Source organism: Xenopus tropicalis, chromosome 4 (genome assembly GCF_000004195.4).
Source record: "Xenopus tropicalis strain Nigerian chromosome 4, UCB_Xtro_10.0, whole genome shotgun sequence".
Taxonomy (NCBI): Eukaryota; Metazoa; Chordata; class Amphibia; order Anura; family Pipidae; genus Xenopus; species Xenopus tropicalis.
Window position 1 is genome coordinate 109,219,608 of NC_030680.2, and position 16,247 is coordinate 109,235,854.

The 16,247-nt window shown below is 39.3% G+C and overlaps 1 protein-coding gene across 1 annotated transcript in view; it reads right to left on the reverse strand.

Moving 5' to 3' along the window:
• Positions 1-15,266, reverse strand: part of olfm3 (olfactomedin 3) — a 74,486-nt gene extending 59,220 nt beyond the window's left edge. Inside the window, exon 1 of the mRNA XM_031901021.1 lies at positions 14,725-15,266. Within this exon, the coding sequence (XP_031756881.1) occupies positions 14,725-14,790 (66 nt within the window). The 5' untranslated portion in view covers positions 14,791-15,266. The remainder of the gene's footprint in view (positions 1-14,724) is intronic.
• Positions 15,267-16,247: the final 981 nt, after the last annotated feature.

A 16,247-nucleotide genomic window follows, 5' to 3' on the forward strand; every position in this document is an offset into this window, starting at 1 on the left:
AATTGTATACAATTCACCTACAGGTATTGATAGTTTAATACTTTCTACATGGTGGCTCTTTCCGGAATAGGTCCATTCTTAGGTGGTCATTGTTATCCTTCATAATGGTAATATCTAGAAAGTCCGCACTTTTCCTACTTGCTACCTTTGTAAGCTTTTGGTTCAATTCATTATCATTCAGGAATTGAGAGAAATGAACTAAGTCTTGCTCAGATCTGCCAAATAATTAAGAGGTCATCTATACAGCAAAATCAACATGTTACATGTATGGTTCACTGGTCTGTTTGTTCTCCCACCATCCCATGAATGTTTTATATATATATATAGCAAAAAAAGGGAATGTTGTGCTCAACCACTAAATTTTAAACCATTAGGCGGGGGTGCAATGAGGTTGTGACCACAAAATACATAGAAACAACAACAAGAGATCCTCTGCACTCACCCATTATCAATATATAGGACATTAAGACATTCTGTGCATTAAGCTACTAAGAAATGCCCTTCCCTTTAAGCAAAACAGCGATTGTTTGTCCATATATTGCAATATACTTCAAGCTGGCCAACTGCGTCAAAGTCATCCCTTTTGCCATTAAAGGGCAACCATATGGGGGTTTTAACCTTGAAAGCAAGAAAGTTGCAGGTAAAACTTAGTCCCTTTGCTAAATGTATATTGAAGCAGTAGAATTCTTAATGAATCGCATAAGTCAGTGTAGGACTGGCCAGAAGGGATGACTTTGACGCAGTTGGCCAGCTTGAAGTATATTGCAATATATGGACAAACAATCCCTGTTTTGCTTAAAGGGAAGGGCATTTCTTAGTAGCTTAAAGCACAGAATGTCTTAATGTCCTATATATTGATAATGGGTGAGAGCAGAGGATCTCTTGTTGTTGTTTCTATATATATATATATATATATATCAGCAGGAGAGAACGGCACTCACAGGAACTTTTTCACATTGGAGACATCAGAGACATCATAAGCAGTGAGGTTCTTTATTAGTCCGACGTTTCAGTTCCCACAGGAACTTTCATCAGGGTTGTCCCTGATGAAAGTTCCTGTGGGAACTGAAACGTCGGACTAATAAAGAACCTCACTGCTTATGATGTCTCTGATGTCTCCAATGTGAAAAAGTTCCTGTGAGTGCCGTTCTCTCCTGCTGATGTACACATTATCTTACTGTCCAGGCACCCAGGTAGCGTCCCAGACTTTTGGTGTGCAGCTTTTTGAACTGTTTGTATCTATATATATATATATATATATACAACGTATATATATTTATCTTCTAATCTAATTAGCACATGCTAATTAGGATTAGGATTCAGCCGAATCCATCGGGGTGGATTCGGCTTCATCCCTAATTTAAATGAGTGACTGGTATACAGTAGGAAAAGGAGGGGAGCTGTACAGAAAAATAAGTTAGAAAAAGTAACAATAACAATAAAATTCTAGCCTCACAGAGCAATAATTTTTTTTGCCTGCTCGGGTCAGTGACCCCTGCATTTGAAAGCTACAAAGAGTTTGAAGAAGAGGGTAAATAATTTGAAAACTATATGAAATTAATAATGAAGACCAATTGAAAAGTTTTTTAGAAGTGGCCATTCTGTAACATACTAAAAGTTAAATTAAATCTGAACCACTCCTTTAAACCTTACCTAACTATTCAGTCCCTCTCCTATTCATCTTCCAGTCTTTCTGTTGCCTGGTTGCTAAGGTAAACATGCCCCTAGCAACCAGATAGCTGCTGAAATACGAAACTGGAGAGCTGCAGCACAAACAGCTAAAAAATTAAAAAAAAACACAAAAAAGAAAAACCAACTGCAAATTGTCTCCGAATATCAATGTCTATGTTATTCTAAAAGTTAATTAAAATGTGAACAACCCCTTTAATTGATTTCTCCAATGAAATGAGAAAAGTAGATGTAAGGAGAAGGAGTACTAAGATAATGAATTATTATAAGAATCATGGTTTAGGAATGGGAGGAAGAAATTGCCTGTTGGTGTTGTTTAAAATGACAGCATTGAAAGGGACACATTAGATAAATAAGATAACGCCGTTATTAATATTACAATTCTAAAAACTCAACAGTTTATGTACATTCAACATGGATAACTAGAAACATCTATTATAGTGCTGATGAAATATTTGTCTCGCCTTTCCTTTCTAGTTTTTTTCAATCTTCCAAAGACTAATGAAATTATAAATAACTAGATAAACAACAATACATTTTGCCTGTTTAGTTTAATAGGTACAAAGCACCAGGTGCATCAGCAACTGCCATTAACGTACTGTCAGCCAAGCTTGAAACAAATTTGGAAAGGCTTTAAAGAGGCAATTAATTTGGCTATTTTATTCTGCTCCTGATAGATTATTCTGTTTATGCAACGGGAAAAGAATTTGGAGGCTGGTTCCAGAGAGGTAAAGACAACACATTTTATTTTTTGTTTCCCACAGTCATAAAAAGACACAGCAAGAGCCAGAGAAAAAAAACTAAATAACAGCTTCCAGCTCCTGCAAGGTCATGAGGGAAAATGAGTTCTTTATAGGGCCACCAAATGGGGTGAGCAGAGGGCGAGTTTTTAAATCAGCTTTATATAGATATCCAGGGCCTTTCATCTGGGAATCTATCAATTGTTTGTATTATGTTAGCTTTCTTCCAGAACCTTTAAAGAAATACACTCATGGCTTAATTACCCTTTTTATTATCTCATTTCATTTTGTTCACTGGGTTCATGTAAACTGACTTCTGGGGAGATTTAACAGCTACCATAATTTTTACTTTGCGGTATTATTGGTCATGCTAGGAATCATTTAAGCCAATTGCTTTTAATCTAATCCTACTGTATATTTAGAACCCCACCATTAAAGCATGGTGTGATTGTTGCTTTTCCAGAAACACAACCACACAAATAACAAATGCAGTTTTTTCCAGATATTCTACAATAGAGACTTTTACACAGACAAAAATATACATTATTATGATCAGTCTTGACAATCCAATCAAATGCATTTTATAACTCACATTAAAAAAAGCATGAGTATAGCAAGTAGCAAGAATGTAAGGGGGAAGAGGTGGGGAATGTAAGGGAGGGGTTGTTTAATCCTCCAGCATTGCGGTGTATTTCAGTGTTCCAGAGAATCTGTGCACCACCCAGTATGGAGAGCAAAGGGACTTCAAGTCCCAAAATCCATCATGTCAACATTAAAACATAGTGAGCAAGGGTTTGTATTGTGAGCCTAATTGGGGGAACTTGCCCAGCAAGCACACAGATATGGGGTTTTCCACATAAGGGGTCTTTCCATAATTTGGATCAAAGTACTTTAAGTCTGCTAAAAAGTCATTTAAGCATTTAACCCAATATCATTGTTTTTCCACCAATATGGATTGCAGCTTGGTTAGGATCAAGTACAACGTACTGCTTTATGAGAAAAAGGAAATCATTTTTAAAAAATTGAATTATTTACTTAAAATGGAGTCTATTTCCTTCACATAATTCCGAACTTTTGGGCTAAAGGGTTTTCAAATAACAAATCCCCAACCTGTATTGTCATGGTTTCCTTTTAAACTGTGGAATCATGTATGTGAAAATTGTGTGTGAAAATGATGTATATTTATCTCTGAAAATTCAGGTAGTGCTAATGCAATTTTTTTTTACATATCCCCAATTGAATGTAAAAAAAGGGGTATATTTTCACTTTAGGCTGATCATACACTGGTTGTTGTGGATCTGTGTGCAGTCTAACTGCACATTTTGGGTGCCTTATTGTTTCAAGATATATCTATCATCCCTCAGAAGACTGGGTGTAGGGGGCTGGGGAGTCAATACCATGCAAAAGGCCAATAACTTCATATCTAAGAATGGGTTATATTATATATATATATATAGATACAATAGATTAGGTTTGGATGGTGACAGCGCATCTCACTGTTTTCTTTGCAGGTATATTGCATAGTTAAATTCCCTCTTTATGTAATTAACTGGAACTACTGAAATTTCTGTTGTATTGTCACAGCATATCTCTAGTGTAGCCTTTATGAGTAAGAGTGAAATATTGCTATTGCATTAGAACTCAAATCTCTCCTGGAAAATCTCAATCATGTTTGTCAGTCTGTAGAAAATTATCAGTTCTTTGCAACAAGGGAACGCATAGATAGATATATATATATATAACTGTCTAGATAGATATTCTTTATAACCACTCTTTATCCAGAATACATCCACATCTATCCACTAGACAGGACTACTCAGTCAGATCTGCTACAAAGAAATCATTGCTGTGAATGAATTGCTGCTCCACTATGCACTTAACCACAGACATTATTTCCATTTATCAGCACTAAGGAACACTCTATTTTGTACTAGCAAAAAGAATCAGTCAGATGGGAGGAGAGAGACTCTCCATGAGCTAAATGGAGCAATCAGGTTTGAATCATACAAACATAGCTCATCTTTAGCAGGAAGTATACACTTCTTCATTTCACGCCAGGGATAAATGCTTTGTTATTAGAAGAACATGGTTTGATGCTTTCATTGCCAGGTGTGCTTTCAACACACTCTACTGCGGGGCTTTTGAGTGCAAGAAGTTCTATGAGCACCGCCCTACACATTAATAGAATCAACTAGGGAATTTTAGCAACCAGTAACTCAGTACTGTTCAATAGGAGGGAAGATAGAATTGCTGGGTAATTAATAAAATATGAAAGGACTGCACAAATACCAGGAAATGGTGTGACACATGCTCCAAACTTGTATTATGGCAGGGTTAGGACTTCTGTTAGGTAAATAGAAATTATGATGATTCCCAGCAGCGGCAGAATTAATAAGCTGGCTGGTATGGTATGGAATTCTTTAAAATATTGAAGAATATAATGGAACTATGCAGACATGTTCAGCAAAGGCGCAGGAAATAAACTGAATTGAAACAATATTTTATGCCTATAAGTGTAATATTTTCATATACTTTATTTAAGATATTTTCTTTTCAATTAGATAATGCATGCAGGAAACAATGCACGTTTAAGAGCCTGATGGCGCGCAAAGCAAAATGCCACGCCCGCTGCCATTGCTCCTGCTAAAATGTCTTGAGGTCTTATAGTGGGTAGGAAAAGTCCTCTGTGGTTTCAGTGAGAGATATGGACAACTCGTTTGACACTTTGCCATACAGTTAATGTGATGATGGCAGCAGCATCTATGTAGAGTCCCATGGCAATTAATTACAAAATGATATTAGAAAAAAACTTAATTAACTTCTGTAATACAACGTAATTGAATCAGATAAATGTACAAAGTAAATGGTAATACAGAACTTGAGCAAGGATCACTTCTAAGGAGTGTTCTCTTAAGGAGAAAAACTAATTTTATATCTTTTTTCTTTTTCAGACATTTCTTAGTTAAAACTAAGCTTAAACTATTCCTCAAACTCAAGTAAGCTCAAACTATTCCTTATGATATTTGTCATTAACTATACACATACAGTGAATTAAATGCAAGTCTTATTCAGGTTGGGTATGGGAGTGTAGAATATTAGATAAATTAATTGGTTATAAATGTAATCATTTGTAAAGTTTCTCAGAAATTATATTATATCATGGTGGTAATAATTTGCATGACAACATGCCAAACATATAAAGTCTTATGCAGTTTATATTGTACTAGTTTACTATACTCTTGGTTTACCACTCACAGAGCAGAGCATTAGCGTGAGATCTGGTATTTCCTCTATACCATACATTTAATATTCAGATGTGCCAATATTCCAAAATTAGGTAAGAAACCTAATATGTTTTAGACAGTCTCCCACCTACCAGTTCCTTCCAGTGATCTTCTATGGGGCACAAGTGGTGGTGCAGTGTTTGCCCATTTGATGTTAAATTTGTTGGATGGTGTGTTAAGGTTTATAAAAAGCACAAAAGTCCCCCACTCCCCTCTCAACAAAGTTGAATTGCTCACATGTAGTGATCTTGCAGGCTTTTGTTTTGTGTACAAATTTGTAAAAATTGCAGAAAATGTAGTGAAACCCCAAACATTTCCTGAAATGCATTGGAGTTAATAGGAAGGTGAAATATATTGTGGTTAAGGCTGCAATTGCATATACGTTCCATATTTTGTTAGAGCAGCTCCTTCCCTCTATGCTAAACCTGTTCTTCAACTGCTACACTTTGTGAGCTCAGAAACTTGCTCAGAAATGTTCCTCTCTTCTTTTCTATCCACTAAACCCAAAAGAACAATGGCTGCCCATACAGCTCCTTATCCATACAGTATACACATTGTAACTAAAAACCCTGTGTATACTTGCACAGATACCAAATTACTAGTGAAACAGGGAATCAAACACCCCTCTCACAACATATACATTAGCAACAGAGTTTCTCTGCAGGAAGAATGGCCAAACTTCCAGTTGTAGCAACCCCACACCCATCCCTGTAATGGTGCTTGTCTGGGCAGAGGAAGGTCGTGGGCAGGGAGGGAGGAAGTGAGTGCTCTGGCCGAACCCGCCATGACCCGCAAGCACAGTGCGAAGGTTGGCCTGCACATTACTATTGTGCATGTATTGAGCCTATTACAATACCCTTCACCCAAACATCAAACATCATAAATATGCACTTAACATCATCCAGACACAATAGGGAATATCCTGCAAGCTAGCATCCCTATACAAGCACATATGCTCTTTCATTCATGTGACAGCTACAGCAACTGTTTAATGACAAGAATCAATACAAGGATAAGAAACACAAGCTTGTGTAGACTAGGTGATCCCCCAGAAATAGATATGGAGAGTACTTTTATAAATTATGGAATGTACAGCATTTTAGAAAAACAAAAACTCATTTAATGCAGAGGAAGAACACACTGGCATCAGTCTCGAGATTATGGTAATCATATAGCAAATGACTGTACACAACCAGTTATTAGTATTATAGCAGATAGGTATGTTTTGTAATTCAGGTCATTAGGTAACTAGTTTGGATTCCTGTGAACCTACATAATGTGCAGTCTCAGTGGGAAGATACGGAACAGAGTAGAATACAAAAGAAGAGAAAGGTCAGTTCAGTGGTCACTACAAAGTGGTCCCCTAAAAATCGACAAACGGACATCAAACTACATTTCTATATGCTGCTCAAAATACTCTCATCAAGATTAAATTATAATCTCTCAATCCATTGCATGGAGGTTTCATACGCATTCCCATATTGACCAATTGCCCGCCACAGCAATTTACTGAGCAAGTACTGTAAAGAGTAGAAGGGGGAGTCAAATGAAATTTTTTCTTTACCACTACTGATAAACAGATGAGCATAGTTACATTGTGATCTTCTCTCTCAGATGAACCCTCTGAGCTGAGGGACACCAGTGGTTCTTCACAATGAAACAATGGGTTATTGCACAAACAGGCACTTGCTTTATATTGCCTTAAGGCAATAGTTTTAGTAAGACAATATATGTATATTCTAAATGGAGATGCTAGCCCAAGCATAAAGGATCTTCAATGCTGCTTGAAGGGAATGTACAATAACATGAGCCCTACCCCACTGAAGTTGCTGGAGTGTATTGTCTGCAGAATACAAACCCCATCTACTTTTCTTCAGTGGAACACAGTGCTACTTTTGCTCAATAGTCTCTGGCTACTTTACACCTCTCTGGTTACTATGGCAGGATGCTAGTCTTGTCACTTAGAAATCTCCTTCATTGGCTCCCATTTACTCTAGTTTCACTAAGAAATGGTTACCTTAGGGTCTAACCTCTCTTGCTCAGATAGTAAGGCCTTCTGCCTCTCCTATTAGATCTACCTCCTACTGTGGTGGCATCCAGAAAGAGACTTTAATACACCAATGAACCAGGTATTGGTAAGATACCCTTAGGCCAATGGAGAATATTCCCCTCCCACAGGGCATAGGTTACTGACCACTTTCTAAGAGTTTGGGGAAATTTAATCACATGGGTCCCCTACAGTACAATGCATCTCCAATAAGGCAAGTCCAGTGGTGTAATGACAATGCACCAGGCCCCCCTGATAAATATCTTTGGAGGGACCCGGCACATACCAAAGCCTACTGGATCCCCCCTTCACGTGCACACATGTCTGCTTGCTGCACGTCTGCAGGGGGTGAACACATTTTCAGTGCTTCATCTATAGTTGACAGTGGCAATAAGGGTTTCACTGTAGAAACTGGTCATTGTGCTTGTCTGCTACACTAGTCAGGGAAAACAAAACATTCTCACTGTAAAGCACTGCATAACATAGTGGAGTTATATAAATAAGGTATGTGAATAATTGTCCAGAAAATGCCCTTGACTGTAAGCATTAGATATGATAGTATTATGTATTGGAAAACAATAAATGTTTACAATATATTTACAGTACTTCCTAATTGCTCATCTCACTACCTATGGCCTTTTTAAAACTAAAATTCTGAAATTCTTAGTTCAACAAAGGTACTTATTTCTTGTATTAATAGGGTAATATATATCCATGTTAAGAGGTGTACTGGGTCCTGAACAAGCATTGGACAACTTAGACAGAAAGTATGGTGTCAGTAAACTACTGAATTAGCAGGCGGCAGGATATAATTTTCTGCATTGCCCTTAGTTGCCTCCTCTCTTACCCTTATTCTGTACAGTTCGAAGGTTTATAAAATATATTCATTACCCCTTTGTTGTAGAGCAAAGAAATGTATAATGTTCTATGTGAATATCTGGAAATGAAAAATGTGATAATATGCAGTCCTCTGAGAACAGCAGCATCTTCAGAAGGCTGTGTTCTGATACCAAATTTATTTGCTCAACTATACTCTCTGTGGCAACAATAATCATTTCACAGCTCATTGCTGCCATCTGTCAGCAAACAGTAGAACCGCAGCCCGTGTTTACTTGCAAACTTACTGATTTGTGGCTTAGGAATTTAGAACTCTCAACTAGATCATATGTCAGCATCCTAGGCAGTGCTTTAAAATGTGTTAGAAGGTGCATAGCTAAAATTGCAAGGTTTTTAAGGGAACAAAAGGTAGTCTTAAACATTCAGAACTGGCTTTTTCACTAGGGAATGATAGAAAGTCGCACTGTCCTAGACCAAAGAAATCTACATTAAAAGAGAATATATTTATCAGGGAATAGGGATTATTTGTTTTATAGTTTTCCCAGTGAAACACAGTTTGCTGTTTTCTCTCCTATACATAAGGAAAGCTAGGTGGGAAGATAAATATTATTTGATGTACTGTAACTTTGGCGTTGAGCCTGATATATAATGATAAAGTCCCTCTGCCCCACTGCCCCCTCAGGAAGAAACAAATGATTCCATTCTTCACTGCCAAACTGTAAGGCTACCATGTTTCCTTTTGTATGTCATTGCTGTATTTCTGCGACGAGCCATGCAATCATCTGTGTTATACTATAGCAGACAGGCATAATATCCGGCACTTCTTAGATGCAAGGAAATTATTTTATTCTCTCAGGATTAGAAGACAAAAATATCAGACATTAACGCAGAGCTTTTAACAGAAATGTAATTATCAAAGTCTGTGATTTGAAAACGAATGAGTAACAGCTCATCAATATTCCAGGCCTGTGTACCAACAGGCAAAAAAAGCAGTGGAGTTTATTGTGATCATATTCTGGATTTATTACCGCTTCAGAATGCAAAGAAGCCGAATAATCAGGAGGCGTGAGACTAATATTACTGTGATACTGACAGGCAGCGCTCTGAGCGTACACCGACTGAGCAGTTATATGAAGTGAAGACACTTAAAACTTCACAAGCTGACGCATAAATATCCATAAGAAGGACAGAGCATATCACAGACAGCTGCAGGATAACAAGATCTCTGCTCGCTGCGCTTCCATATCAGTACAAATAGATGGGATTAAATGTTCCTGTGGTGCAGAGGTACAAAGAGTTCTATATGAAATTACACCAAGAAAAGAGCCTTTGCCAGGCCAGATACTGAACTATAACCCACACAATTCTCCAAAAAAATTGTACTTCAGTATTTCAGACATACATTTTTTTAAATTATTTTCCCTATTATAATAATCATCTCCTTTTCTATTCTTCCCATAAATTATCCAAAATATATTTGTTTCCTTCCTATTAAGAATATATTAAATCACCTATTCAATCACTTTGCTTTCTGAAAGTATTTAAGCACTTTATAGATTCTCTATATATGCATACAACTAGCCCTGAAGATGACTGCTAATGAACATGGTGCCCATTAGACTACAAAAATAGTGTTTATTTTAATTTGCTATGTTACTGTGGATTGGCCAACTGATGAAGTTGGGGATCTAGCCTTTAGTGTAGAACATGGTAGATTTGGGGGAATATCAGACTGTAAGAGGTACATGTGGATTCTGATGGCAAGGTGTATAAAGATTGGTACCTTCCATATACGGCAGTTGTGTATATAAAGGACCATGGACCCTGGTGCATAATGGCCATTACCTTCCATGTGGCCTAAACACACACATGCTCAATTTAACGAACTAACCAAAAGCTTTTCTACCTTTCTCTCACCATAACCCCCAACAGCTGATGCTGGCATTGCACATTGGTCCCTTCACATTACTGTCAGGGCTAGTACAGACTGGATGCAATGCCCTCATGCAAGGAGTTCCTAGCAAATGGAAACTCAGGATTAATTCATAACACTGGCTATCCAACCCATGTTTGTTATGGTTAGTAAGCCCTGGCTATAACCCTAGTTTATTGGTTATCTTCATCTATATATCATAGCTGTCTCCGATACACAATTAAACATGACTATTAGTGCATTACATGAATATATGAAAGGCCTGTAGAGTCTCTTTAAAACTGTCCCATTGCATCCCACTCAAAACATGTGCCACACACTTCATTAGAGAGGCAAGAGGATTTTCCAATTATAACCCCAGGGAGTTTTGAAAAAGTTAAGCAACGTTGCTTTAAGAATCCATTCTTGATGGTGCTGGACTACAATTCCCAAAATGCTTTAACCTTTAATAAATTGTTGAAATCCAGCATTGTAACCATAGGGTGGTAATGGTACATTCCCCCTACATTTTTAAAACTCTATTCTATATTCTCTATGAATACAGAGCAGTAAAGAAATGTATGACCAGAGACTTGGATATTTTTAATGAAATAGCTTTTGTTGAAGAAGGATGTGTGCAAAATGGGATTTGATGCTCTGCAGTGAACAAAACATGATTTATAGTTATTTTGGAGCATGGTATTAATATTTCTGTAGACGTAAAGATCCACTTTCTCTGAATCTAGCTGAGGGCCAGTCTCACTGCCTGGCTGTTATTTATTATCAGCTACAAATAAAAGACAAATCTGATTAAAAGACATTCTTCCCTCACAACTGAATCGCACTTCTATCCATCAGAAATAGGGATTGGCCTGCATAGAGAGGCTTTAGCTTTCTTCTTTTATTTAAGGAAAATCATATGAATGTTTCTGACTAGTTTATTTGTTTGCTGGTAAATTCCACATAAAGAAGCAGCATATTACCCAACAGAACTTTTTGATACCTTTGCACAATTGGGGCTAAACCTATGACTTACAGATGGAGCTGGGAAATCCAATCATGTAAATCGCAAAATTAAAGAAAATATATCTGGCTTCAAAAAGAAAATCAATCATTTAAATACATCTGAAATGAGTGTATTTGTTTATCAGATACCAAAGTATCTATCTTATTGTACATACGAAATATATGCACCATGAATACAAACTAGTATGACTGTTGGTACATGGCACCCTACCCATTGCCACATGTTAGTATGAAACTAGGAATAAGCAATTACTGTGTCACTCTTCACCCACTATAAATCTATACATTTATCTATGAATTTATGGAACTGACCAACTACTGTAGACCTTTTTAATTAGTCTAACTTGATTCAGACCATAGACAATTGCTGAGTTTTTTTCATGACATACTGTATTGGTCACCTATATTAGTAAATAAGCTCCTTGGTAGGGTGATAATCACACGATAACATAACATCATATAATGACAGATCTAATAAGAAAAACATCCTTTTTATGTTGACATCCAGTTGAACACTCCGAAGCTGCACTGCCAAGGGCTCAAAAATTCTCTGGATGACCATAGTCAGCTTTGGAGACAGGGTATGAATGACATCTACAAAATAAAATAATGAGTGAATCTGTCCAGTTTCGCTTTGCCATAAAATCCGCGAAACGCATTTGTGGCAAGGTTTTTTTGTTGCCCACGTCTTTTTTTTGTTTCCCGCACCCAATTTTGACACAACCACGACTTTTTTTGCTACGTGACAAATTTTTCCGCAATTAATTTTCACGGAAGTTTCACAAAACTATTGGCAAAATGCGGAAATTTGATGCAAATCCATGCCTGCCAAAAAATTTCACTCATTACTAACCCGCAGGGGCGGGCTGAGCCGACCGGGCACCCAAGGCAACCCGGTCAGCTACCCCTGCTCGCCCCTGCACCTACATCGCGCACCGACCCCACCCTCTCCCGTGCATTTTGTCACGCATGCGCAGTTCGAGCGTGCGGGGGGGGCACGGCGCAGTGTGCGATGCAAAGCGACACAATGCAAAACTGATCGCGTAATAGGGGTAGGCAGGAGAGGCTCCTGCCTGGTGCCCCCCAATCGTTGAGCCCTAGGCAGCTGCCGCTTCTGCCTACCCCTAGTTCAGGCCCTGCTAACCAGAAGCGTTTGGATCAATAATCACTGTAGCTATATGTAGCTATGTACTGTATTTATATAAAATAAGTTGACTCTGCATCCACTGCCCAACTGTAAAATTTCCCAACCTCTATGAACTGTCTGCTTATATATTAGGCTAAGGACCCACGGAGTGGTTCAGTTGCCCATGATAGATCTCTACTATCGCAGGTGACTAACCTCCTAAATGCCTTTCCACCAGCAACAATAGGAGTCGCCAGTGGAAAGGCCGTTGCATGGCTTTGTTATACCAAAGTTGTGTGAAGTTACCTCCTGCAGGCAACTTTGCGGCTTCAGAATAACGATGTGATGGCCTTTCCACTGGCGACTCCTATTGTTGCCGGTGGAAAGGCATTTTAAGCGTTTAGTTGCCCACGATAGCAGAGATCACTAGTGGGTGACTGAACCACTCTGTGGGTCCCTAACCTAAGGATATATATTCAGCTGACAGTATGCAGTTTCTTGCAATAGATACATGCAGTATATATAAAGTACCACTAACCAGGGAATGATAGCCCTGGCTTTAAGGCTTGCAGCTTCCCAGAAAAAAAGCAGTTAAAATACCAGGTGCCACAATGAAGCAAATTCCATAACATATGCATGATACATGTATATGTTACTAAATCATTTACCCTATATATATATTTATAGTGAATGAATCAGGAATATTCTTAATATTACAAAACATCCATTTGATTGCTTACATTAATCAATTAAGCAAAGGCAAACATTGATTTTCTACGCACATCCACCTTGCCGAAATGGGCAAATCATTTACAATTACTATGCAACCAGTGCGCTTGTGTCGCAACATAACAGCACACTTCTATGTAACCCTGTTAACCCCTTAAAGCTCACATACCAACAGTATCTTTTTATGCTAAACTAAGACAAAATGATAGATGCTGGTATCTCTCTCTTTACAAAATCGAAGATGGTTTAATTAAAATTCTGGTCTCCATAATGAAGTGCACTGTAAAGGATCAATAAATGTACTCTGAGGAGAAAAAAAAAACTCATTATTGTCTGTATTTGTATGTTGGTGTGTTATTACACACACACATACACACACACAGTGGGCATTATACAAGTTTCAGTCAGGAGGCTAATCAGACTGTTCATGCGGAGTGTATTCAGGTTCTGCACTTTGGGGTGGGGGGCAAAATTAAGCTGTATGCCAAATATTGCATCATAATACTAAAAGCAACTGCCAGTCAAATAAAACAGGCACATAATGCTGATTACAGTTTACAGAATAACATGCATTCGTTTCAACATTAAGGAGAAAATCATTGACTCCAAATGCCAGGCTTATAACACTTGATTAGCAGATAATTAGAATTGCATATCACAATGAAGACATGCGCAGATTTATTTAAACCAATAACAATACAAAACAGTCTGTCCCTATCTATTTGGGCTGTATAAGATGAATACAGTTTCAGATACATCCCTCAACATTGAATATGATGCTTTTACCAAAGCGGAATGAGCAGGGAGGAAGGATTAGTTGGCATTCTGCTTTGGTGTGAAATTCAGCAAGGTCTGGCCAGACTCCAGCCTGGAGCAGGAAACAGATTAGAGCATGGTAATGCTGCTGTCAGGAGCACTTTTGCTCTGCTATCTATCCTTTCAGTGGGACATTATTTGGGTTGTGCAGAGTCTGGCTCTCCTACTGAGCAACACATCATAAATAAAGTAGTTCTAGCATCTCTGGCTGCCTCCCTCCCAGTTGCTGTCTGCAGTCTAAGCACTGACCAGTTACACACAGATACACAGAGACTGGTCACACACACATACACCGCTTCCCTAATGCCTCCTACACCCACAAAGGCACAGGACACCTCTGTCCCAAACTGCTGCCTAACCCAACACTCTAACACCTGCAGGGTTCTGCATTGTAAGGATATATTAGCAGAGCAGGCTGAATACATGGCAGAAGATCAGGCTGTACCCACACCAGACAGACAAAGGACACCTGCCAGCAAGGAGGAGCATGGAGCCAGGTTCCAGAGAGTGTACCGTACCTTGGAAGGCTCCAGCAGAGAGAGCAGGGTGAGGAGGAGGAGGAGGCGGCTGTGAGGAGACTGCATGATACTGCTCCCCTGTCTGGCCAGCTCATCAGCAATGCTTCTTGCTCCACATCGTGCGCTGTCCTTGGTGCTGATCCAGCCGGCAAAGTTTGTAGCCCAGCAGCAGGCAAGCAGGGGGCTGGATGAAAGGTGCAGGGGGGCGGCAAGAGAGCTTCTAGGAGAGGTGCTCAGACCTGGGCAACGGATGTGACATCATACAGACTCTGGGGGGCTCTGCTTGCAGAGATTTGGGGGACGTATCTTCTATAGGAGAGCATGATTGGCAGAGTGAGGTGGAAAAGGGTCTAAAACTGCCACCCTCAAAGAGCTCTGACAAAAGTGCTCACTTTACACTCCTCTCAGTATTCTGGCCGTTTGTGCATGCACTTAGTGTACTGGGCTCCCTCACCCCCTCAGCACAATTCTCCTGCCTAATCTCCACCTCCTCATTGGATCCGAGGAGCCGTCGCTGCTGCTGCTGCTTCTCTGTAAATGCCACTGACAGTCTGCAGAGACATGCGCTGCCGCTGGCTCCGTGCCTTGTGCTGGGAATCACACGCCCCTGTAGTGCAATAAGGCACTTAGCTGGCACGCCTGCTTCTCACCTGGAATCAGACTTTCTACTGCAAGTCACTGAGTACCCCTGGAGACTGGGGAGGGGGGGCTCCAGTACATACTATCCTCTCTGCTTATCACGATTAGCAGACCCAGGACCTTTGGCCCCCTCGCTCTATGTACTGATAGTATTAGCAGACCCCAGACCTTTGGCCCCATGTTCTATGCAATAATAGTAATAGCAGACCCCAGACCTATGCCCCCCACTCTATGTACTGATAGGATTATCAGACCCCGGACCTGTAACCCCCCCACTCTATGCAATAATAGTAACAGCAGACCCCAGACCTGTGGCTCCCCACTGAATGTACTAATATTAACAGCAGACCCCAGACCTGTGCCCCCCTCACTTTATGCAATAATAGTAATAGTCGGCCCCGGAACCTGTGCCCCCCCAATGTATGTAATAATAGTATTAGCACACCACAGACCTGTAGCCCCCCGCTCTATGCACTGATAGTATTACCAGACACCAGACCTGTGGCCCTTCACTGTATGCAATAATAGTAATAGAAGACCCCAGTCCATTGGCCCCCACGCTATATGAAATTGACTGATTGGGATTGGGTTATCTCAAAGGTGTTACTGGTCCTTTAAAGAGTTAATCCAAACAGTCTATGTTACTAATGAGGCTGCATAATTACTGAAGTGTTAAATGAGAGTAATAAAACCAGATATCCTTTAAGTGAGGGGTGCGCAGATGCTGCATAGCTCTAGGGGTGGGCATTGGGCACTCAGAGGTATATACTGTATATATATATATATATATATATATATATATATAATTATTATTATTAACATGTATTTATAAAGCGCCAACATATTCCGCAGCGCTATATATATAAATATATATATATATATAT